The following is a 25604-nucleotide window of genomic DNA, read 5'->3' as shown; positions in this document are numbered from 1 at the left end:
TCATGTTTTTATTATTGTATAGATCAGTAGGATATAACAAAACTATGCATATGTTAGTATGAATCCTAAATATATCCTATAGAAGCAACTAATACATATTTACGTAAAAAAATTTACTGATATGTATTTTATCAATATCAACTATCAATCAGATGACGGAGTTTTTCAGTTAACAAAGCTGAAGCTCCATCTTTTTCTTACATATGAGTAAGCAGGCAAAAAAAAGTTAATTTTTTTTTATCAGTGCCAACTGCCAATCAGATGACAGAGTTTTTCAGTTAAGAAAACTGAAGCTCCATCTTTTTCTTAGGAGTAAGCAGGCAAAACAAAGTTAAAAAATTAAAATAGCAAACGATAATTTTGAGTAAAAGTTGAATCCGTCAAACGGTTTTGGAAAATTAATATACCTATAAACTCTCAATTACCATTTTCCCATATATCACTATATATGACTTTTCACATTCCTTTTAGTTTAAACATCAAAATTCCTATCACATTAGGTCATTCATGAAAATAGTAGGAGAGTTAGGGTATTGGTGTATAAAACTCACAATTGATTTGGTTTCTTATACTTATAAAATTGATTGGGTTTGATTTTAGCTGTGACAATTAGATACAAATTAGAGAAAATCAAACCCTAACATCACACATGAGGTCTATTTATACATTCTTGTTTATTTATATATATTTGTAACTTCGTAAAATTTTTAGATGCAAATATTTTAAAAACAAAAAAAAACCCATTAAAAACATTTATTAGAATTCCATATATACAAAAAAAAAAAAAAAAAACTTACCTAAATACAATTCAACTATTTTATATCATCGATTTAAAGTTTAGACGTTCGAATAAATCAACTAATTCCAATATTGTTTTGAACAAAATAAAAAAGATATTGTTTTGGAGTATAACATAATTTTTTTAAAAAAATTATTAAACTAAAAGAACAAGCCAACGAACCACATAAGGGGATGGAGAGATAAGATAGAGAGAGGAAAAATCTCTCTCTAAAGAGAGAAAAACCACGAACAAGAAATTAAAACGGTTAGATTATGGGTAATTGTGTCTTTTTTATAATTCATTGGACTAACTAAAAACATTTACGGAATGAGCAAGTGATTCTTTTCAACTCAAAAAAAAAATTAAAATAATTTAGAATTCTCAAGATTCAAAAGCTTGATAACTACAATAAATCTGATTTCACCTCCACTGAGAGATTCTACTCATCTCTCAAGAAAACACGTTATGTCATCGACAATATAACTTTAGTTTCTAAAACTTTGACCGACCAATCAGTAGATATTGGAATGCACCCATCCTCAATAGAGCTACTATACCAATCACAAAAAGATCCAACCAATCTTACTCTATTGAGCATTCTTAAACCCAACAATGACTTTCAACAATAAACAAAAGGATTGATCTTCAACATATAGTTGTGTAGATTGAAAATCGTACTTCTAAAATATAAAAAGAAATAGTGATTACTAATTACCATCCTATTAACTCTACTGTAACCAACAAAACTAAAAACTAAAAAAAAAAACAAAAAACAAGAAAGTATTAACCATCTTTCTCTTGCGTCATACCATACATACACACATATATTTTTTTGTGAAAGAAGATAATAGTTGATGGAGACAATTAGGTATACACTTGACAATATTATCATAGCTTTACAAAGACAGCACCCACTAAGTTGAAACAAAACTAAAAAGAAAAAGAACTGAAAATACCATACACTTTTGGAAATCAACATATGTGTAAAACTAAAAAAAAAAAAGAAGATTAAAGTTGACGACAAGGATCAACCCACCAAACATTTGTTCATTTATATAAAAGAAGAAGAAGAGATTAGAAAATAGAAAAAGTAGAGGGAAAGTGGAATTTGATTTGGGACCCCATCGCCATAATCAAAAGCATTTTACTGAAAGATATCCTTTGTCTCTCTCTGCTTTATAACCAAACCACCAATATTTGAATATATATCACCTCTACCTTTTCTTTATTATGCCTCAAACTCATTATATTATATATGTTTAGCTTCTTCATAATTTTATATAAACTTTTGTGTATATGTATTGGATTCAAAATATAAAATAAAATCCATTTGCATATAGGTATAGGATCCATCTAAAAAACATCCTACTTTCTATTAATAATTTAAAAAACAAAAGTGATATTTTCCTAATTTCAGTTTACTTTTTTATTCATTTAATACTAAATCATAACAATTACCCTTCAATTTTACTCTATATTTCAAATATATCATTATACTTGAAATATAGACTAACTTTCTTAACTTTACAAAATTGTCATTGATATAATAATATTTAGATTTTTGAATAAAAAAAATGAAGACTTAGAACTGTGTGGTAATTACTCAAAACCATATGGTAGGGTAATTTTTCTATTTTTAAACAAATTACAAAGTTCATTTAAACAAATTACAAAATTGAATAATATTTTGTATAATTTCAACGTAGTTGTCAAATATAATAATCAAACTCAAAATATGTATCACAAATTTTAACTCTAGAGTAAAATAAATAAATAAAGCATCTACATTCATAAGAGCCTATAGAATTTGATTGATTGTAACTCATTGGTTCACGCATGGGGGCCACGACATTTGAGGAAAGAAAGGGTCCGATGGTCGAAGTCCAACAGCTTTTCTTGCAAATAAACGAAACGAATATTTTGTTGGACATTTGACAACTCATAAGATCCAGAAACGTCATCGTTTCATTATCTCTTCCCCTTTCTTTCTTCCCTTTTACGTTCAACCAACCAACCTTTGTAAAATTACTCTCTTCGTGGCTGACCCTAAAGTGAAAATAATTATTGAAAACTTACAAAAGCTGAAATTGGGAATGACAATAAAACAACCTAACCAAATAAAACTTCCTTTTCAATAATAAAGTTTCTTTTTTCTTCTTTTACTTTTACTCACGTGGAAATATGTAACTCTGCCATTAACACAAGGTGAGAATAATATGTTTACATGTGTAAAAGTAAAAGACGAGGAGTTTGTCTAGATAGAGTTTGACAACTATCTTCATCAATATGAGCTTTTTTGAGTGGTACAAAATACAATCCATGAGAGTTTATACAACTCTTAGTAATATATGTGTGTGTTTATGAAATTTTAAGTTTGTGTCAAATAAATTCTACACTTTAAAAAGTGTCTAATACGTTTTTATTTGAATCTTGATATTTTATGCAATGACCCACTAAGCTTTGAAAAACGTCTTAGACTTTGAGGGCATGTTTAGAGTGAAGTAAGCTATAAAAGTGCATTTTTGTTTGAGGCTAGATTCGGTTTTAGTTGGGATTAAAATTAGCTAACATTTAAAACAACCCACATGTTCTAACTATTTTTCAACTTTCGTCAACCATTCTCCAACCAACACCTCCAATGACGAACTTCTAACAACTAACTCTCATGATCGCTCCAACCAATCTCTGAACATCATTGATAAACCTTGAAATTTTTTAATAAAAACACATTATTATTATACATTACAAACCAAATAAACATGTATATAAAAATACTTTTTCTTAAATTAAATTGCCAAACACATTTCTTAGTTTAATAACATTTTTGATTGGTTAATTTAATTGGCAAGGAAACTTAGAATTATCTTTTACACTTAAAAATTACAATTTGGAAAAAACTTAAGCAGCCAAATAAAAATGATATACATACATACATGTTTTTATTTCTTGTAAGAGTGTCCCCCATCCACCAAATATATATAGGATCTAAGAAATGATGAGATGATTGAACAAATAACCAATAAAACAAGAAACACAAAATCTATGAAACTAACATCATTGAAGCGTTGAAATACTTGTATTATATAATCAAATATGTTGAAATAGATTTTTGGATGGATTTTGGAGTTGTTGCTTTTGAATCTCACCAGGTGCATGATCCTAAAGCTAGCTTGCCAGACTTCTTAGTACCTAGTTGTTCCAAGCCTAAGAGATGATAGGATTCAATGTATTCCAATGAAAAAATATATATATCTTTAATATCCTAATCAAACAATTCTAATAAGGTCCAAAATGATAATTCACATAAGTTAATTAGAATTTTAATTACATTAAGATGATCGTGACATTATTAAATTAGATAATTAAGTGTTTTATCACTCTCGTTTTGTTAAGCTTTCGACATAACTATTAGTCAATATCATAATTCTTATGATCTATCATCACCTACAAAATCTATCTATATAATAAATTCTATAAAGTTTTAGTTGGAGAGGGAAATTATGCTCTTCTTCCGAACTTCTACATTTTACTAATTGAATTCCTTTTAGTAAAAATAAAAAATAAAAAGAGAACAGATTTGAAAAATAATTTTAAATTTAAAAGTTTTAAAAACCCTCCTTATATTTAGATGATAGTGATAAATTTGTTTGACTTTTTCTTGAGTTCCAAAAGACCAATTTTAAGATATATTAAACAGAAATACTTTCTCTTTTCCATATCCCCCTCCCCCTCCCCCTCCCCATTTTTATAATAATTTTCACAGCAATAAAAAAAAATTCTCATAAAATAATTTTAAAATCATAATCTTCCTCTAAAACAATATAAACTGATGTATTTAACAACAACTTTGTTAAAACATAAATTTAAATCTTAAATTTTGTTTAGTGCTTCCATTACTCTTTTTATACGTACATAAATCTTAAGTGAAACATGAATGAATATGATCCAATATTTAACAAAAATATGAGTAAGAAACTATTAATGAAAAAAAAGACAAGACACTACGGGAAAATTTAAAAGATATGCTCTAAACTTTCAAAAATTTTAAAAGATAAATTTTAGATACAGATAGAGATATCTCTTTCAAAATTTGAAAGTTTAAAGCATCTTTTTATCCTTTGTTACTGTTCATTGATAAAATATGAAATTTTATATATGAAATATTATTTTAAAATTTAACTCAATTTTAGAAATCTTAAATTTTTAATTTTCACTAGTTTGTGATTGTAGAACTTTTTCTATAAAATTTGAAAGAGGGTTTTACCTACGGAAGAAAATGATAATTAATAAAAAGTAAATAATTAAAATTAATGAAAATGATATTTAAGTATTATATGTGTATATGAATTTATGATATGATATATAAGATGTATAAAAAACATTATTAAATTCTTTGCTCAAACATTAAAAGAAAAAAAAAAAGAAAGAGAGGAGAAAAGAAAAAGTAGCGGAAGAAAAGGAAATTATAAAAAGAAGAAATAATGATTGGTAGGAAAGAGAAGAAAAAAGGGGTAAAAGTGTGGAGAGGGTTGTCGTGGCATTATTGTCCAAGAACACCACAAAGTGTCCACCACTGCCGACGAGCTGCCAATTGCCTTACTTTTACCCACGCAAAGTGGACTACTTTATGTGCAAATCATCCTCTCTTTCTAACATCTCAATCATCTTTAAACATCCGTCTACTTCCACTATCATTTTATATATATATATATATGATGTCTATACAGTACATTCAAAAAGTTTAAAGTTTGTGTTTATTTGATTTTTCAACCCTCAAAACCATCTAATAGGTTTATAATATTTGATATTTAATAAATATAAATTTTGTGCTTTGGAGATTTATATATTAATTAAAATAGAATGAATAGGTAAATTATGATGGAAAAATCAAAGAAACCCATATTTAAAAAGTTGAAAGAATAAATGGTGTAATGAAATTATTCATATTCTAGCACTATGATTTTTTTTGGTTTGTCGCTTAAAAGCTATATTTTGTATTGTGTATATGGATTTGTTGGAACAATGGAATAACACTAAGGGAACAAATAAATAAAAGTGAGCTGCAAAAGAATATAGTGATTCTCTTAGTCACTTCTCTTAATGGATTATTAATATATCTAAACTTTATGGTATGTTTTTGTAACTATTGTGATATAATTAAATAACTAAAGTAATGTAACTTACAACTTTAACTCGGTGAGATGAACACATTCTTATCAGACAAATTAATTATTTGTTAATATATTTGGGTATTTATAACCTCAAGTAAATATCAATTTATACCTCTAAACTTTGAGGTCGTTGTATAATATAAAAGTTATATCAGTTTAAACTCTAAATTAATAGTTGTATCAATTTAAACTTTCAATTTTTATAAATGTACATCGATTTAAAACCCTAAACTTTCTTACATATAGCAATTTAAACCCTCAATTTTTATAAATGTTGAGCTTTGGAATTATTGTACCAAAACCCAATTACAAGAATAATAATGTATATGGAAGTGCAAGACAACTGATAAGATGAATGAAGCTCCTTTAGCAACGTTAATGAGTTGGTCTTTACAGACTCAAAAGTTATGAAAAATGAAATAACTCCTTTTCATTTACACTTTCATAGAAGTTTTCTTTCAAGCTCTTGACTAAAGGTGTTTTGTTATGAGAAGAATGTATGATGAAGAAGACGATGGTATAAAGAGAAGAAGAACGACCACACATGAAGTTTTAAAGTGGTTCAGTCCAAATGAACTCACATTTACTGTGCTTGGTTATGTAAACACAAGATTCACCAAACTTTGAAGATTAATGTAATAAGTAAATTTCAAAGACGTTAGTGAGTCGTCAACTCCATCCATATGCAAAACCTCATTCTATCGATCTATAAAAGTACACCAACGAGAAAGATCAATCACAATTTGAGTTATAATTGTTCGATTAAAATTAATATAAAAATATCTTAGAAATTAGACTCACAAAAACACAACTAATCACTACTTTGTATTATCTTCTTCCCAAACACAATATAGCCTAAACTTTCGAGCAAAAACAACAATGCTAGATCTTTATACTCGTAACCTTCACTAACCCATTCCTCCAAAAACACAAATAAACTACACACTAACATCATTTAGGAATATTTTCAACCCACTCCTCCACAAACACGTCAAAGCCTCAAACTTAGATTACTTAGAAACAACTGCAATCTACCCCTCTACAAACAGGTTATTATTAGTTTAAGGCTTGTATTAGTCTAAAATGATACAACTCTCACAGTTTAGAGTTCAAATTGATACAACTATTAGTTTAAAGTTTAAAATGATAGAAACACTAAAGTTGATGGCATAAAACGGAATTTTTCTTAAAGCTTTTTTAAATGAAATTATTTAACAATGTTAACCATTATATCAAAGAATAAATAGTTGATTGATAAAAAAAATGGCATATCTATACTAATCTAAGGAATTATTTGGAGAAAATTATAGTTTCCTATGTTTTTGTTTTGTTAGATAGTTTTTAAAATTATCTTTTGTAATTGATTTTTTTAGTTATCATTGTTATGTTACATTTAATTTATAACTAAATCTATCCTTTCTTTTAAACAAAACAAAATATTTTAATGAATATTAACTATACATCATTTTCTAAACTTTTCAATGATTTCATCTCCAAATGAATTGTCGTTTTATTAAAAAAGAAGAAAAGAAAAGAGAAAAGAGAAGAGAAATAGTTACAATGATTTATACTTAGAGTTATGGCAGTTTTGTTTTATCTTTTTGTTAAGTAAACTGTTTTGTTTATGTCAAGCAATGTTGAAAGCAAAATTTGAGGTTTTCATTCTATATTATATAAATATTTTGAATAATTTGTTCTCTCAAGATCTATTTTCTTTTAGAAGTTTTTCTAATTAAATGTTCCGATCCTAGTATAATATTCGAATGCACATTTGAAATTAAAGTTTTAATAACAGCTCTCTTAAAGTGCAAATGTGTGGTGTTTTCTAGTTATTTATGTCTTGGTTTTGTGCAATTTTAAATCTGATGCAATCTGTACTCATGTACCAAGAGTTTGATGTAGACAACCATTTAAGATTGATCGTGTAGTTGAAGAAAATGTTTGTGAGAAGTTAATTAGGTATAACATATATATAATTAGGAGAGTCTAGCTAATTGAACTTGTTCGTAGGTATCTCAAAGTATGCTAAAAGTAGAGCATGGATGAAATTGAGAGGATCTTATAGTTAAAGGAAAGCTTAATTAGAAGAAATATAATTAGGGAGTTGACAATTGAAATTAGTCACCTCATCTAACATATAAGAATTAATTGTGTTGTAATTGTAGAGTACTTCAATTAGTAAAACATGAGATTTTATTATGAGATTTTAGTGCACTCAAATTCTTTCAAGTTAGAACAAGAATACTCTTAATTTTAATTATAAGAAGAGAGATTGATTCGTAACTAAAATCTAAATAAATATAAATATGTTATAATGACACTGATCTACCGACTACTTAATACGTGTCATTTAACCAAGAAGTAAGATTCAAATCTTTTACTTTCACGTAATATTAATTGAAACTAAAAGAAATTGTCTAATGGCCACCAAATACCTTTCAATTTTTAGTTTTTATAGTTGAGTGGAAACCTATATAGAATTTAGTGTATTTTCTCAACTTTTTTAATTTCTATATGCTTTGGTGGTCTCTATATCTTTACAAATGTTTTTCTTTTTTTGAAAGCACCTTTTAATTGAATAGAAACCGTTTTAAAAGTGCTCTCTTGTTGACACAATCATTCCTTTATAACCTTACATTAAATAATTATGATGACTTTTCCTTTATCAAAAGGGCAAATATGAGATATCCTTTTTACTTTAGAAAAATTCTTCTGACTTAGCAAAAAAATTAATAATCTCACTAAAGAAATTGAGACACAGAGAAAAATAAAGTGAAATTTTAGCTTTTTCTTTTTTCTTTTAAAGAACGTTTAATAATAGAGAAAAAAAACACATGGGGTGCTAGCTTTAATTACATATATATTATTTGTAATAATAATGCAAATTATCATAAAAACTTTTACCAAAAGTAGCTTATAATAAAAATATAACCTAAGTTTTTAATATTTGTTACCTCAAGATTATATTATTGAGAGATAGGGTTAAAACTTTAGTATATAGTCCCGTAGTATAGATTAAAATTTAATAATATATAATATAATAAATAGAAAGATGCCTTCCCAAGTTAATGGGGGAATCAATCAATAGTTTGATTTCAATCATTATTAGTGTAAGCTTTTTTCTTTTCCTTTTCTAATAATAAAAATTAAAAACAAAAAATGTATATATTTGCAATATAATTTCATAAAAATGGGTACAGAATCCCATGTTGTTTGTACTACGTGTTACATGAAAGATCCATATGGGGAGCATCTTTTTCCTTTTTTCTTTTCAACATTTTATTATTACACAGCACTGTGTTTACAATTATTTTTTCAAAAGAAAAAACAGGGTTTTATATACATAAAAGAAAGTGTATATTTTTTTAGAATTTAAGATATACATATATAAATATACGAATGTGGCACATTTGAGTGTATTGGTTGAATTGTGTTTATATTGAATCTAATATTGAGTGAGGAGTAAATAATATTTAATAGGTGTATTATTTGCACTACTGCATTTAAATGATAATTTTAGAGTAGTTTATTGTCTATCAAAATTATATTTTAACTATACATCTCTTCATATAATTAAGATGGGTTTGATTTAACCATGTTTTAAATTTAAACCAAAATTTTATTTATTTTAAATAATAATAATAACAAAATTAAAATATTAATTTTATCCTTATACTTTGCAGCTTTTTCAATTTTAATAAGTCTTAAACTTTAGTTCCTACAATTGATTTTTAATGATCCTTTTCTTCCCATTTTAAAAATATATTCACAAATGTTTATTTGCATAAAAAATTATTAAAATTATTTAATCAATTTTAATTTTAATAAAAAATAAAATCGATAAATATATTTAAAGTTGGTTAAAAGTACAAGGACTAAAAGTGATTAAAACGGAATAACATTTAAAACACATTTGGACAACCATTTCAAAATCCATTTTCATGGGCCACATGATAAATAATGCTTATCAATGGATTTAGAAGAATCGCCAACGTACCTAATTACTTTGGTCATTTCGGTATCTAATACTTTTCTTTATTATGACTTGTAACTTCAAACTTTCTACCATTTATACATATATATAATACTCAAAAGCTTGACATATAGATGACTTTAATTTCACTTAAAATTATTAAACCCTTTTTTTTTACACATCCATACATTTTTTTAATAGCTTGCTAGATTAGTTCTATGGTTAGTAAATATTTCATTACAAAAAAATGATAGTTCGAAACATATCAAATCTTTTTGTAGATTGGATGTTATTTTTAATTCATGTTAGAATGAAAACTCCATTCTCAATTCTATGAGATTTTTGTGTGAAAATCTTTCGTTTGCTTCTTTTTTATGGAAGTTTTATTTTTTCAAAATGTATCTTACTTTTTTGCCTAATTCTTCTTCGAATGATCGAATCAAACTAAAAAAGATATACCTCGGTTATATTTCATCTCTTCGACAAGTTTAATAATGCGCATAACAACGACCCTATTGTTTTATGGGGCTTCTTCTTCCTCTTATATTCTTTTGTTTGATAATAGTTGAATAAGACACTATTAATTCATTTACTCCAAACTTATAATTTTATACTCCTTTCCAATTTCAAATTTAAAGCGATGTATAGTAGAATAAAAATCTATAACTTGAAAATTTTGTTTTAGCAGGATCTGAAGGTTTATGTTAATTGATTTTCAAAGTTAAGAAAGAAATTGAAATAATTGAGAGACAAATAAAATAATGCACACAAATATTATATATAAAATGGACGGAAAATAATTTGACATATCCTCCCATGTAACATTGTCCACTCTCTAAAAATAATGTTTATTATTTAACCTACCAGAAGACGTACACAAATATTTTATACAAAATTAAAAGATATGGGCAACACAAAGTACAAAAAATAGATTTAATAACAATATTTGCATAGTTCACAACGTCACAAATCGTGCAGTATAGACGACTTTTAACTCACTTAATACATCATGGATTCTTCTTAATAATTTCATTTTATAATATTATAATAACTATAATAATTAATGAAAACAATTACTATACATGATTTCACACATGATGATTTTAATAGAAAATTAATTATGTATAAGATTAACTATCATTCTTTCCTATGCTAAAACGACACTTTGATTTGAATTCCATTATTTCAGAATCTAATTAATTAAATAATAAATATCTTCTTTCCCCAATAATTGAATTTTTATAACAGTAAAATAAGTCGAAAATTTCCCAACCACAGGATTAAACGTACGTGCAAATCTTGGGCACGTGGATGACTCAGGGATGAGATAAATAAATTGGAGAGAGTGGCCATTTGGCTGCTTTCCCATGATTGCTTATTCCTAACCCATTTTTCCACCTTATTATATATGTAAGTTTCTCTAAAGTTTTTCACCTTATATTATATATTATATGAACAAAAACTTAGTTGGTTAGTCAAATGTCACCATCATTTTTCTTTTTATATTAAAACAATATGATTGTTCTCACATTTCGTAATTACCCTAAGTCAAAATAATACATCCTTCTATTAGAAAAATGCAACGATTGTGACAGAGTTTGGTCGATCCTTTTTTTAAAAAACTATATTTTTAAAACAATTTTTCGTAAATTAAAATGAAAAGTTTCCATATTGTATAACCTAATCACTTAAACCAAACCTCATACTAGAATGTAATTTTTTATATAGATAAAATATTTTCACATAAATTTGGTAAAATTTTAAATCTATAATAGTATATAATCTAATCACTTAAAACAAAACTAGAAGACAAAAAATAAAAATTTTATATGGTGTGAAGTGTGAAATAAAATAAAATAAAAGTTTTCTATGATAATTTCTTTTTATATATTCGTAAGTGTTCGAGCCAGCTTACTTGTATCTACTAATCTCACAAGACAACTTGATCCTACAACATTTTACTGTCAAGGAAATATAGTATGGATTGAACTTAGAACTTCTTAGTTAGACTATGTATCCCTTTTTAACATTAGGTTAACCTAGGTTGAAATTGAGAGAGTTAAATTACAGATAATAACAATTATCTTTTAACCCTTGGTTTATGTTTGCCACGTCATACATAACTTAAAAGTAGAATTGGGTCAAGAAAATGAATTAGATGAGTGTTAAGATTTTGAAAATACTAAATATGGAGTGACTCGAGATTAATTAAGAAAATAACAATTAATTTTTGTCCTTATTAACGTGGAATAATTTTTATTTTGCACGTCATAACCTATAACTTCAAAATTTGAATGGACGCTTATAATTGAAGGGTCTGAAAGGAAAGTGGCTGGTTTGAGGGAAGAAAATTATGAATTGTAATTCTCCAGTGTATTGAAAAAATAGAAGAAGATAGAACTAGGGGAATTTGTTTAGAAAAGTTCTTCAACATATGAACTGGACTAAAGACAAGAAAAAGACAAAGAAGTGTGTTATTATCCCAATTAATTTAAAATTAAGAATTCTCTTATGAATTTATATAATGAATTCTCTACAAATATTTCCAATAAAAACGACAAAATCAGAGTACGTGGAGACAGGTCAGCACCTTTAATTATTGCACATGGATAACGATTACTACCACAGTATCATACACTAATTGCCTCTCACCCAATCAACCGACAACACCTGTACCCGAGCCTAGTAAAAAAATTCCAGGATCCCATATTCTTGGCCTCAACCACGTGTCGGGATTCGTGAAGCGTTTGACGGAAACACCCGTGAACCCATTTGTAACTTTAGCGTATAGAATTATAAAAGATCCAGATCTTTTGATCCATAACATTTTTGTCCACGTGGCACCCTGATCGCCCGTTGATATTGCGCCGTTGGATATTTCTGTGAGAAAGAAGAAGAACAAAGGCGTGAGGGCTCATTGGAAGACGAAAAGGTTAAACAAGCAGTAGCCATGGCGTTAAATCGATGGTTGTTTAATTCGCCAGTTCTCACTATAAATACCTCTCGTTTCTTCCTTCCTTCTTCATTCCCTTGGTTGATTGTTTCTGATTTCAATCTTGTAACAACAAAGAGAGACCATTCTGTTTCTGGTATTATTATTATTATTTTTTTTGTTATTTTTTCTCTTTGAATCGTTTCTTTCTTTCAACTGATTATGATGCTTTTCTATCTCTTTTTCATATCTTAGAATTTGCACATTTACGCCGAGTCGGCGTTCGTCGGTGAAAACTTTCAAGGTAAACTAATTAAAGAACTCTGGATTGGATAAATTAGTTTGATAACACTTTTTGCTGATATTTTGATGGTATAACGTCAGGTTAATAATCTAAACGGAAGAGAACTTGAATCGGAGTTAAAAGCTAGAGAAATGACGATCAAACCAGCTGTACGGATCTCTGATGGGAAGCTCATTGTGAAAGACCGGACGATCTTGACGGGAGTACCGGACAATGTTATCGCGACATCCGGTTCATCGTCCGGCCCGGTGGAAGGGGTCTTTCTAGGGGCGGTTTTCGAGGAAGAGCAGAGCCGGCAAGTGGTCTCTTTGGGGACGTTAAGGGATGTACGTTTCATGGCGTGTTTTCGGTTCAAGCTATGGTGGATGGCTCAAAAAATGGGCGATAAAGGGAAGGAAATTCCGTTAGAGACGCAATTTTTGTTACTGGAGACGAAGGATGGGTCCCACTTGGAATCGGACGATGGGAATGAAGAGAATCAGATCATATACACTGTGTTTCTTCCTCTGATTGAAGGATCATTCCGAGCTTGTCTTCAAGGCAATGGACAAGACGAGCTTGAACTTTGCTTAGAAAGTGGCGATGTAGACACAAAAGCGTCGTCGTTTACTCATTCTCTGTTCATCCATGCCGGAACCGATCCGTTCGACGCAATCTCCGATGCGATGAAAGCTGTTAAACTCCATCTCAACACCTTCCGATTGCGACATGAGAAGAAATTTCCTGCGATTGTTGACTATTTTGGATGGTGCACATGGGACGCTTTCTACCACGAGGTTACTCAAGACGGCGTAGAGGCAGGACTGGAATCTCTCACAGCCGGTGGAGTTCCGCCGAAGTTTGTGATTATCGACGACGGTTGGCAATCCGTCGGCGGAGATCCGCAGGAAGAGAAGGAGGAAGGAGATGAGAAACAACCGAAGCAACCGCCATTGTTGAGGCTGACCGCAATCAGAGAGAATTCGAAGTTCCAGAAGAAGGAGGATCCAACGGAAGGGATCAAGAACATTGTAAACATCGCTAAAAACAAGTACGGATTGAAGTATGTATATGTATGGCATGCGATTACTGGATATTGGGGAGGAGTTCGCACTGGTGTGAAGGACATGGAGGAATACGGATCATCAATGCAATATCCAAAGGTATCGAAAGGCGTTTTTGAAAATGAACCGATATGGAAAAACGACGCGTTGGCTTTGCAAGGATTGGGGCTGATGAACCCTAAGAATGTTTACAAATTTTACAATGAACTTCACAGTTACCTCGCCTCCGCCGGAATCGACGGAGTCAAAGTGGATGCACAGAGCATATTGGAGACTCTCGGCGCCGGGTTAGGTGGCCGAGTCGAGTTGACTCGGCAATATCACCAAGCTCTGGATGCGTCAGTAGCTAGAAATTTTCCAGACAACGGAATTATTGCTTGTATGAGCCATCACACAGATGCTGTATACTGGTGAGTGAACAGAAATTCTCAATTCATTTGTCTTTTTATGTAGGGAAAATGAGAGTTAAATGAATTTGGTATTCTTTGTTTAATTTCAGTGCGAAACAGACGGCGGTTGTGAGAGCTTCCGATGACTTCTATCCACGAGATCCGGTGTCGCATACGATTCACATAGCTGCCGTGGCTTACAATACTGTTTTTCTTGGAGAGATTATGGTGCCTGATTGGGACATGTTCCATTCCCTTCATTCTGCCGCTGAGTACCACGCCTCCGCTAGGGCCATTAGTGGTGGCCCTGTTTATGTCAGGTAACCCATCTATTAACATGAAAGTCTGATATTTGCTTACTTTAACAATCAGGTGACCTACATCCCATCTAATTAAGTATCCATAGTTTACTATGTGACAAAATCTTGAAGTAAACTATTAAAATAGGTGTACCTTATACTACATTTGAGTATTATTGTTTGAAGAATGTACACGATAGTGACCCATCATTTAGTCTTTTGAGATATAGTTCTTTTAGACACGATGAAGTTATTAAAGTTTAGGGGTTATATAAACATAATTTTATAAGTTTCAAAATATTATCTTTCTTATCTACACATATGTTATGTTTTTTAATAGATTAAAGATATGTTTAGGGTGTAATTGATAAGTGAGTTCTAAAATAAGAGTTTCGTTTGATATCCTATATTTGAAATGAGAATTAGTAAACGTTTGGAAATAAAGTAGCTAGAATGTTGTTAGTTTAAAAGTCAATAATCTTGGTAGAAGATGTGTTATATTCCATATGAGAAGACAAGACATCTATATATATTCATTTAAGTTAAAAGTGGTCAAAATATTAAAAGTAAGCACTATCAATGAGTTTAGGTAACGTTAGACCCAAAGAAAATTATTAAAAATTGAGTGAAGTTTTATCAATAAAACATCTGTTATATTCTATCTAAAAAAGGTAGGCATATCTTATATTCTCATATTGTAAAGTCGAGTGATAATTGATAACATCTTGAAATTTTAATTAATATGGGATTCTTTAAATGTTTGGTGATAAGGTGATGTGATATTATATATTTGGAAATGAATAACTTTTATCAATAACATAAATATATATTTTAAATATTGATAGAATCTTTGGTAAGTCTACACATGTAAAAAGTGAGGTGTCATTGGATGAGGTAGTAACAATACTCGAAATTTGTCACATTTTTCAACTTTAAAATTAGAAAACAAAATAAATTAAATATTTATAAATTATAACAAAATTTTGAATTCTATTCATGATAGCCTTTTACCATTGTAGCGCATATCAATTACTATTTTGTAAGTATTTTATGAAATTTGTTATTTTGTAAAATTTCTCAACAATTTAAACTTTGTTAAAGTACAAGTAGATAAGTTTAAGACTAAATTTAAGTTTTCAATATATATATATATATATATTTTAATGTGATGTTACTTTTCCATTGTGTTATCAGTGATGCACCAGGGAAGCATAACTTCGAGCTTCTAAGGAAATTAGTGTTACCAGACGGGTCAGTGCTTAGAGCAACCTTGCCTGGGCGACCAACACGGGACTGTTTATTCTCAGATCCAGCAAGAGATGGAGTCAGGTTAGTGTTTTGATTAGGATTTGGATGCCCCTTCAGTTTTTCAATTTGTGTTCCATTCCACGTTACACTCATTTTTTGACAACCCAGTTAGATAATGACAAGTTTTTTTTTTTAAAAAAATATTTTTGAGTTTTTCTTTCGTGTCATTAATATAAATAGTAAAAATATAAGTGTACTCAAGATGCACCCGTGTGTGAGTGAAACTTACTTTCATTTTTAAATAATTTTAGTGTGGCAACCATTCAAAGAAGTAGTACCTATACAAAATTTATTTGGATCCACAAGAGTATCTATATTATTTTGTAGTACAACTATGGCAAAGATATAGAATAAAATATCCACATTTATAACTAAAAACAAAGTAATATAATACTGGACTTTAGCTACAATACCTTTATTTATTTTTATCTTTATTTACTGGGTTGTCTCTAATATAGAGTTTTCTATACATGTGTATATATCAAGATAATTAACTTATTTATTTATAAATACCACTAAAAATAATTTTGAAATTTCCTTACGAGAGTAGGTAGTTGATCTTCACTTTTTTCTCCTTTTTTTGGGTCCTATTGTATATTTTTTTGACTTTGATATTGGAATAATCTCATTTCAGCTTGCTAAAGATATGGAATTTGAACAAATTCACCGGCGTCATCGGCATCTACAATTGCCAAGGCGCTGCTTGGAACAGCCAAGAAAGAAAGAACACATTCCACGACACCAATTCCGATGCCATCACTGGTTACGTCAAAGGACGTGATGTTCACGCCATTTCTAAAGTCGCAGCGGATCCCGACTGGAACGGAGACTGCGCTTTCTACCGCCATCTCTCTGGCGACCTCGTCACTCTTCCATACAATTCAGCACTTCCCGTTTCTCTTAAAGTTCTTGAATTCGACATCTTCACCATCTCTCCTATCAAAGTTTTGGCCCCTGGCTTCAGCTTCGCTCCCATCGGACTCATCGACATGTACAATTCTGGTGGGGCAATCGAAGGGTTGAAATATGAAGTGAAAGGTGGAGCCAAGCTTGTTGAGGTTGATGGTGCATCAGAAGGAATCGAGACAGCCAGTGAGCGGGTGGAAAATCGAAGCTCCGAGTTGGTTGCAATTGTTCACTTGGAAGTGAAAGGGTGTGGGAGGTTTGGGGCGTACTCGTCGGCGAAACCACGACAGTGCATTGTGGATTCAAGTGTTGTAGAATTTGGTTATGATTCTGAGTCGGGATTATTGACTTTAGGAATTGACAAATTACCGGAAGGTGATCTTAAATATCACGACGTTAAAATTGAATTATGAATTTTATGGATGTATTGTTTTGTTAAGGATGGTATAATTAGGTGCCGATTATAGGCAAATATTCTCCCTTTTTATTTTGGGTAGAGAGTCTTGTAATATTATGTGTCGATTTGAATGAGAATAAATTTTCTTTCACCTTATTTATCACTTTTAGACTAAAAAATTTTAATTAATTAAACAATTTTATTTTATCATACCAATCTAATTTTAGGCAAAAATAGTTGAAAGTAAACAATTCGTGGAAATGGGAGGAATGGGTTCACATACGTCAAGATCTGCAATTAGATACACTCTTAAATCGAGGAGGGCCTATGAATGGAGGAAGAAGAAAGGGGAAGAAAATAGAAGAGGATATAACAAATACAGTTTTAGGGGAAGGGAGGAGAAAAAGAATTAAATAACACAAAAAAGCCACATAAGTAAGCTCAATTGAATTTAAAGAAAAAGCCACAACACTTGTGGCATACCATCATCATCCTCCTCCTCCCCCAAAAACCTCCTACGTAGATTATTCTCTCAACGTTAATCCGTGGTTATGACAGTATTAAAATATAAGATCACAGATAAGGAAATAGGAAATTCAAATATTGAACCCATTGAAAGAGAGAAATGTTTCAGCTACTGAGTGTAATCAGTGGTAAAAGTAAAACCTGAAAATTGTGTACAAGCAAGTAATGTCATGTCCTGTAACTTGAAAGATCAATTCCATGAAACGACAACTGAAATATGTTCCAAAGCATGTGATATATATAGAGATAAAATAGCTCAATCAATTACTGCAATTGCTTGAACAAGGTGTACCCAACCAACTGCTCCCTAAAATGTAATACATATGTTCACAGAGTTAAATCTATTCTAGAATCTAATTTTAAGGATGAATTATAATCGTCTTAAATGGTACAACAAATGTTAACCTAATGGTAAAGTAGAAAACCTAAAGGGAGAAGTCACATACCAACTTATGAACAAAGGCCAAACTAAAAAGATTCTAATATTCCATCCTTACCAGGGCGTTAGAGACTTCACTTAATCCACATTGCATCCAGTCCTTGGAACATATCATTGCTTCTACGGTCTCAGGACGCAGCGAGCTGCGATACTGATCCATTTTCTTCCTCCTGGTAATAAAGACGGAGTCCGGAGGAAGGGTAGAAACTGGAATAGACAAGATATCACGAGCCATCTTTGAAAGAGTAGGGTACTTGAACTTGTTCAATTTCCACCATCCCAATAGATCGAAGTCTTGGACACGGGGTAACAAAGAATCCTCCAAATATCGGTCAAGCTCTGACTTCATCTGTTGGCTGGTGGTCTCCATAATGTAGACATCAAAATCTGTAAATCCGTTGTCTGACAGAAGATTTCCCTGAGAATCTTCTCCCTTCATGTTACCATCAACACTTCCATCTTCAGCATAAGTTGGGGTTAATGGTAGAGGCAGGGCCACATATTCATCAAATAGCTCATGAATTCCATCGTCAACAACCTTGATGTATGCAGGAGCTTCTTCACCATAAACTTTGGTGAAACTAAACTCAACAAGCTTCATCTTGAACCGAGGATCCATTACGACAGCAGCTGCCAAGACTATGCTGCAATCTTTCCAATATTTATCGAACTTCTCTAGCATCATTTTACTAAGGCTGCTTATGAAGGGATCCTCATTTGTAATTGCTCGAGCTAATTCTGAATGAATTCTCCATACTTCATGAAAGACAGTAATGGCAGATGGGTGAGTCGTGGTGGTAAGGATATTTGCTGCATCAAAAAGAAGTTTCAGGTATGTGCAGAGAATCTCAACCAACTTCCAATCTTCCAGTGACGGAGCTTCCCTGTAATCAGGATCAGAAGTATCCAAACAGGAAAATACTTCTTTCATCTCGGAGGCAGCCACCAACATATGATAAGTCGTATTCCATTGTGTTTGATCATCAAGAAAGAGATTTCTCTCACTAGGAACTTGAAGTTGTTGCTTAAGCTCCAAAAACTTTTCCTCATGAGAATCAGAAGTTGTCACATATTTCACACTGTCACGAATTTTCGTTATCGTATTTTCTCCTGATTCTAATACATCTTTTGCAATGTCGCTCAAAGTCCAGGCAATACAACTTCCAACTAAAAACTGACCATTTAGAATAAGGGGGTTTTTGATGGCAATTAAGGGCCTGAGATTGTCAAGGGCAGCTTCATTCTGTCTTTGATTAAACGTAAGAGAGAATAACTTCCCTTCTAATCTCCAATCAGAGAGACACACGGCAACAGCATGACTAAGTGCATTAGTTGATTCTGGATATGGTTCCATTACAACATTCAAAACACGTCTATGCAACCTCCATTCACTATCAATAAAACTACCCATAATAAAAACATAACCTACTGATCGACTAGAACTCCACATGTCAAGGGTAAGGCAAATACGACCTGGAATGGCTTCTATAAACTTGTTAAGATTTTGCTTCTCCATTAAATAAGTTCCAACACAATCCCCTTGAACAGTATTGAAGCTCACCATGTTGAATCGAGGCTGAAGGTTCTTGACAAATGATACAAATCCAGGATGCTCAACCATGTGAAGTGGATAGTCGTGCATGATAACCATTCGGGCAATGTCTTGACGGCAACGATCCTGATCAAACACAACATAAGGTGAACTAGAAGTTTTATACCGTCTTTTTGGTGTCTCACTGACTGTCCCTCTTGAAGGTGGTGTATATGTAGAAATCATCTGATTCTTGTCCTGACCACGCAAGAGCGCAGAGCAAGTTCCTTTAGCAATGTGACGCTTCAAATGGCTGGTACCAGCAACTTTTGATCCTGTACTATATGCAAAACTTTGTTTGCATTGCTTACAATACGCCCGTCGGCAATCAGCGCTTACAGACTCTATAGTAAAATGTTCCCAGACAATAGATTTCTTTTTCCTCCTCTTATTAGGCTGTACTTCCACCAAAGCTAGTTCATTATGTCCATCTGGTGATCCCAGCTTTCCTGTATCAGGAGTTTCCATTAATTCATCCTCACGAGCTACCATGTTTTCCCCATTTGGAGTAGTCAAATCATGGTCTTCATCATGATGAATCACCATGATATCTTTCCCCGAACTTTCCATGTTTGTTCCATCAGGCGTTGCCATTTCGTCTGGGAAGATAATTCCCTGTGCAGCAAAGTAATAAAATTAAACATCCTTAAAGTCCTACCATTCCTCAAACTCCGAATAAAGCAAAATATATATATTTTTGGAATCGAATTATAACAAATTTTGTGATATTCTTTCAATAAAGCAAAAAATATCGAACAAGTTAAAACGATAGCATAAATGATTGTCCTGATTCATGGATCAGCAGGCTGCCAGTAATACTCCTAACAAAGGATACTTTCTATATCAAACAAATTAAACGTGCTGCTAAGAACAATATAAGCTAAAACCCAGCCAAGGAATCATCAAGGACACGATCAACAAAATTTCACTCTGAAATCTGCGCAAGGAAGAACCAATATATGATTTGCATAGACGAAGCACATAAAAACAATCGAAGAAAAAGAAGAAGAAGAAGAAGAAGAAGGAAAACGCCATCCCAGCTCGCAAACTAGATGAATACAAATAATTAGGATTGCAAAATTTGTTTTTTTTTAAACAAAAAAAGAAAACCCATCTGCCCATTTGTCATATTAGAAAGTTGGTATAACGTAGGCAGAAAAGCGAATCAAATTGCTACAATTATAATAAGTCGGACTCGAACCCACGAAACAAAGTAAAGGCAAAATACCATTTTTCCAAACCCAGGAAGAAAAGGGAACCGAATAAGATCTGTCTCCATCCGCATTTTTTTTGTATCAGATTTGTGCAAAACCCCGAAAGCCCAACCGGCGGGTCAATTTTAAAGATATATAGGTTTTCGCTTTGATAGAGGCGCTTTAAACAAGGTTTCTGATTCTAAATCTACGAGACCCTGTAAAGAAGAAAAGAGAAAAACCAGAAACAAACCCCAAACACGAACAATGGGCTTAGCCAGGGCCCACTATAGAAATCGGGTCAATATTTGGAGGAAAAAACATTCGGCCCACCTCAAAGGCATCTTCAAATTCGCGAGATTCCAGTTTCCAATCGAGATAATCGAAGTCCAGACGGATGAATCGTAACTCTAAAATGGGTAATAATGAAAATAAATAAATAAATAAATAAATATCTGAGATGGGCTGGGAATTGTAGTTGAACGATTCGAGTTTCTCAGATCTAGGGTTTGAACGAAAATTGGGCATTTCAATAAGCCCAGCTACCGGGTTCAATTGAGGATTTTTTTTATAAAGAAAACCCACAAAACATAAAATTATGAACAGAGAATCACGAAACCAAACTCAATTTCAGAACTCGAACTTAACCGACTACCAAAATAATGAACAGAATGAAATGAAAATCGCACAGAAACTCCCCAGAAAACAAACATAATTCATCCCAAAATCGAAAATCAAGGAACACCAGAAATGGAGATTCTTAAATCAAACCGATGAGTGAAGAGAGTAAAGGAAAAGAGGGAAAAAGTTTGAAAATCGTGTAAAAAAAGAGTGGGAATTTACCGTGGTTTCGATCCAAGAAGAGTAAGAGAAGATCCACGATGGCCTGGCCTGAAAATTTCGCAGCGAATGGAGAGAGGAAGAAAGAGGATCGGAGATTGGGCTTGAAAGGAACGAACCCGAGTTCGCTAATTGGACTCAGTTTGGTAGATGAACGATTTGGGGAAGACTTTTCTCCTTCTCATTTTTCCCCCCTTTTTCCTTAAAAATTGGGCATTTTTTCCTTTGGGCAAATGGACTTCGCCTCAGGTCCATCGGCCTTATTTTTAATTATCCATTTTCCTTTTATTCTTTTCTTTTTCTCTTTATTATATATATATATATTTTTTTTAAATCTAATAAATGTATCTCTTTATTTTATTTTTCTCTGGACTAGACTGGATCCGAAAGCCCACGACGAGCCTCTCACCAAATTGTAAAGTGGGCCCTACTTGGTCTGGGCCCATGTGGCCCAGATTTAGTGTCGATCTAAAGGTCCATATTATGGCTCGGTGTATGCTCCCATAAAGCCAATCCGTTGGATCTAAGTAAAGAAAAAAAATGTTAAATTACTATGTTTAGATTTTATTATTATTTTTTTTTTAAAAAAAAAACTACTATGTTTAGATTTTGTGATCAAACTTTCCCGATTTGTAAAATTTTATTTTATGTTTATCTTAGAAATCGTAATTGAATTTGATTTTAAAAAGAAGAGATAAAACTTACAAAAATGTAAATTTTCGTAATAAGCTCAATTCATTTTTCATAAACTAAAAAATATATTGTTTTGGTGTATTATTGTAAATTTGATATTACATTATACTAATTTCCATGAAATGTTCAATAAGCTAATAACTGTGGTGGGTGCCAATAACTAGTTTTTATGTCTATATTAATATGACAGGATGAAATTCAACTTTTGTTTTGAATTAAATTCTTACCTTTTAAATTTATGTTCTTCAATTGCCTTTCAAAGAAGCATTAAGCTGCTTTAATGGTAAGTATGTGTCTATTTTATCTCTAATCTTTTCTTTATTTATATATGTACCTACGTACTTGACAATCAATGAATTTATAATTCAATAAATTTTTGAAATAATGAAACCTTAGCTAGGAGATATAAAAATTATAGTTCATACACTTATTTGTTATAATATTGAACATTTAAAACTTGTCCAACAATGCTTTTAAGTGCATTGGATCTCCAACAACACACAAACTTTACCGGTATAAAGATGAAAGTTAATTACCATCTAGAAAAAAGTTAGTGCCTCAAGATTTGGAGTTGATCAACCGATTCGATAAATATACATATCAATTAAAAAATAACATAGTAACATTTGATCTCTCGAACCCTCTGCAAGTTTGAGTGTATAAAACAACTTTGACATCGTTGGTGTTACACGTAATTAATGTGGAGTGTGAAAGGAATGAGCTAAACTAAAATGACTTGATAAATTGAATGTGGGTGGAAAAAAAAGAGGAAAAGATGAAAAGGGAGTAATGTAATAAGGGTTATAATTTAATGATTGAGCATGTTGAGATGTGGAGGGAGGGAGAGTGGTAGAGAAGCAAGAAAGAATAGACATATTTGTTTTGGAATAGTTTGTTAGGAAAAGAGGGGTGGGTTGCATTCTTCTTGTTTGAAAACATTGGAGTATAAAGAAAGTGTTTTTGGTTTTGTCATTTATTGTGATGTGTGTGTATAATATATAGTATATATGATTTGAAAAGAAAGGCAAGAAAGGAGGGATTTGGATGAATGGTGGAAGGGAAGTGAGATGGAATGGGAATGAGAGTGGTTTTTGTTGGTTGAATAAATAAGTAATATAAAGAAAGAAAAGAAAAGAAAAGAAAAGAAAAGAAAAGAAAAGAAAAGAAAAGAAAAGGGGTTGAAATAACAGTTGTTAGGCATGTGTGTTTGGTAGATAGTGTCAGTGATATATTGTATAATGTGACAAAACAAAATACATGCATTTCCATGCAACTGTCCCCACCCCTTTCACACGTGCGCACCCACACTCTTCCAATCACCTCTCTTCTTCCATTTTTCTTTCCTATACAATATTTAATCATTTACCCACACACACAAACATTAAATCATTTCTATCTCTTTTATCTAACTAATGCTACTTTTTCTTATATAAATCCAATTCACTCAAATCAAACTTTTCCAACTATACACATCTTTTCTTTCTTTATATATTTGTGTAGTCTATATTTGATGGGCAAGTTTAAAATTAGTTTGCATATAGATTATGAGAGTCGTTTGTATTTTAGAAACCATATACATTGGGGCATTGGGCAGAGAGACATCAATATGTATTCTTTTCATAAAAGAAAAGTTAAGAGATGTATCAATAAATAATTAAATTGTTAAACATAAAATAATTATATACTTTTTTATATTGTATATCAAATAGAAAAGAAACATTCCACAAAAAGTTTTCCAATAGAGTTCTTGGAAAACAAAATTTATTTGATTTTAGGTGAGTATCAAGAAATTACTTTATATTAAGTAATGATAATGAGTAATAATTTTAGAGATAATAACTAAGTGTACCATGGTAGATTATCAACAATTTTATCTATGATTGATAAATCATGAGAGTCTTATCAACGGTAGAAATCTATATTAAAAACTTTTTTTAAAAAAATTGATATATATTAATATTTTGAACTTGATTATTGTAACAATCAAATACTTAAAATTATTAAGTTAAATAATAAAAGTATGTAATTTGCCTTTTAACATATCTATTTGTTGTGGGTTAAAATGCTATGTTTAATCTGATAAAAAAAAAAAAAAAAACAACAACTCTTGTTTGTACAATACTTTGTAGTATTTTTCTATTGCCCCAAAAATTATGTTCATCAAGGACATTTTTCTTTTCCTTTATTGTAAGATGATGAAGACCGACATTGAATATATATATATTAACTAAAATTATGCTTCCATAGTTTGAATTTTATCATTTCAATCTCATCTGAAAAAAAATATTATCTAACAAATTTGATATTACTAAATTGATTTGCATAACTTGTTAATATGATTTTTATTTGAATAATTTTAGAGTCAAATAAATATTATATACCGTTTAAATGATAAAATGTGAACTATATTTAGTTTCGAAGGAAAGGAAATAAACGAATTAAGTATGATATTAATTAATTGGACTCAAAATAGACACAAGGATCCCAAGTCTTAGGACTCAAGTACTCAAAACCTAATTCGACTTCAGAAAAAAGAGATAATCAGTTTAACGTACTCAAGAACTTCTTTTCATAGTGTCTTTTTGTAGGTCTGTTGTTCATGTATGATTCGATAAACTAATTTTTTATTTATGAATTTAGTTTAAAAAGAAGACAAAGATCAATCTCAAGTCAAAACTCCTATAAATATGTCATTGTTTGTAACTCTATAAGATAAGTTGCTTTTATTTTCCTAAAAATTTGTTACACCATTATTTTTTTCGATCTAGCTAGCTTAATTAAGCTTGACAAGAGGGTACATGACAAGTACTCGTACTCTTG

At 30.9% G+C, this 25604-nt stretch overlaps 2 protein-coding genes across 8 annotated transcripts; one reads left to right on the top strand and one right to left on the bottom strand.

The window, feature by feature from the left end:
- Nucleotides 1-12815: 12815 nt before the first annotated feature.
- Nucleotides 12816-17666, top strand: AGA3 (probable galactinol--sucrose galactosyltransferase 6-like). Of its 3 annotated transcripts, none has more exons than XM_011650439.2 (6): nucleotides 12816-13014; nucleotides 13113-13161; nucleotides 13242-14614; nucleotides 14704-14913; nucleotides 16087-16221; nucleotides 16835-17666. In XM_011650439.2, the coding sequence occupies exons 3-6, from the start codon at nucleotides 13293-13295 to the stop codon at nucleotides 17517-17519; spliced, it is 2352 nt and encodes a 783-aa protein (XP_011648741.1). In that variant the 5' UTR covers nucleotides 12816-13014; nucleotides 13113-13161; nucleotides 13242-13292; the 3' UTR covers nucleotides 17520-17666. The 3 variants fall into 3 exon arrangements, with proteins under 3 accessions (XP_011648741.1, NP_001267640.1, XP_011648412.1); NM_001280711.1 differs by having other exon boundaries at nucleotides 12834-13014; nucleotides 13106-13161; nucleotides 16835-17654; XM_011650110.2 differs by having other exon boundaries at nucleotides 12839-13014; nucleotides 13106-13161.
- Nucleotides 17667-18199: 533 nt separating this feature from the next.
- Nucleotides 18200-22343, bottom strand: LOC105435524 (zinc finger BED domain-containing protein DAYSLEEPER). 5 transcript variants are annotated; one of them, XM_031885415.1, is made up of 4 exons: nucleotides 22095-22343; nucleotides 21585-21661; nucleotides 21287-21469; nucleotides 18200-20673 (listed from the first exon to the last, which is right to left on the bottom strand). In XM_031885415.1, the coding sequence occupies exons 3-4, from the start codon at nucleotides 21341-21343 to the stop codon at nucleotides 18508-18510; spliced, it is 2223 nt and encodes a 740-aa protein (XP_031741275.1). In that variant the 5' UTR covers nucleotides 21344-21469; nucleotides 21585-21661; nucleotides 22095-22343; the 3' UTR covers nucleotides 18200-18507. The 5 variants fall into 5 exon arrangements, with proteins under 5 accessions (XP_031741275.1, XP_031741279.1, XP_011655423.1 ...); XM_031885419.1 differs by lacking the exon at nucleotides 21287-21469 and having other exon boundaries at nucleotides 22095-22342; XM_011657121.2 differs by lacking the exons at nucleotides 21287-21469; nucleotides 21585-21661 and having other exon boundaries at nucleotides 22095-22342.
- Between the last annotated feature and the right edge of the window lie 3261 nt (nucleotides 22344-25604).

The sequence above is a fragment of the Cucumis sativus genome, chromosome 1 (genome assembly GCF_000004075.3).
Source record: "Cucumis sativus cultivar 9930 chromosome 1, Cucumber_9930_V3, whole genome shotgun sequence".
Lineage (NCBI taxonomy): Eukaryota > Viridiplantae > Streptophyta > Magnoliopsida > Cucurbitales > Cucurbitaceae > Cucumis > Cucumis sativus.
Note: the sequence above shows the minus strand (reverse complement) of the source record. Positions and strands in the feature narration are given on the sequence as shown.

Bases quoted from the DNA above. Each gene is read 5' to 3' on its own strand.
- AGA3 (XM_011650110.2), top strand. From the start codon at position 12,876: ATGGCGTTAAATCGATGGTTGTTTAATTCGCCAGTTCTCACTATAAAT. The intron at 14,914-16,086 runs GTAACCCATCTA...TTGTGTTATCAG, and splicing joins GGTGGCCCTGTTTATGTCAG to TGATGCACCAGGGAAGCATA. The intron at 16,222-16,834 runs GTTAGTGTTTTG...ATCTCATTTCAG, and splicing joins CCAGCAAGAGATGGAGTCAG to CTTGCTAAAGATATGGAATT.
- LOC105435524 (XM_011657110.2), bottom strand. From the start codon at position 21,779: ATGCCCAATTTTCGTTCAAACCCTAGATCTGAGAAACTCGAATCGTTC. The intron at 20,674-21,584 runs GTGGGCCGAATG...TTTGCTGCACAG, and splicing joins AATTTGAAGATGCCTTTGAG to GGAATTATCTTCCCAGACGA.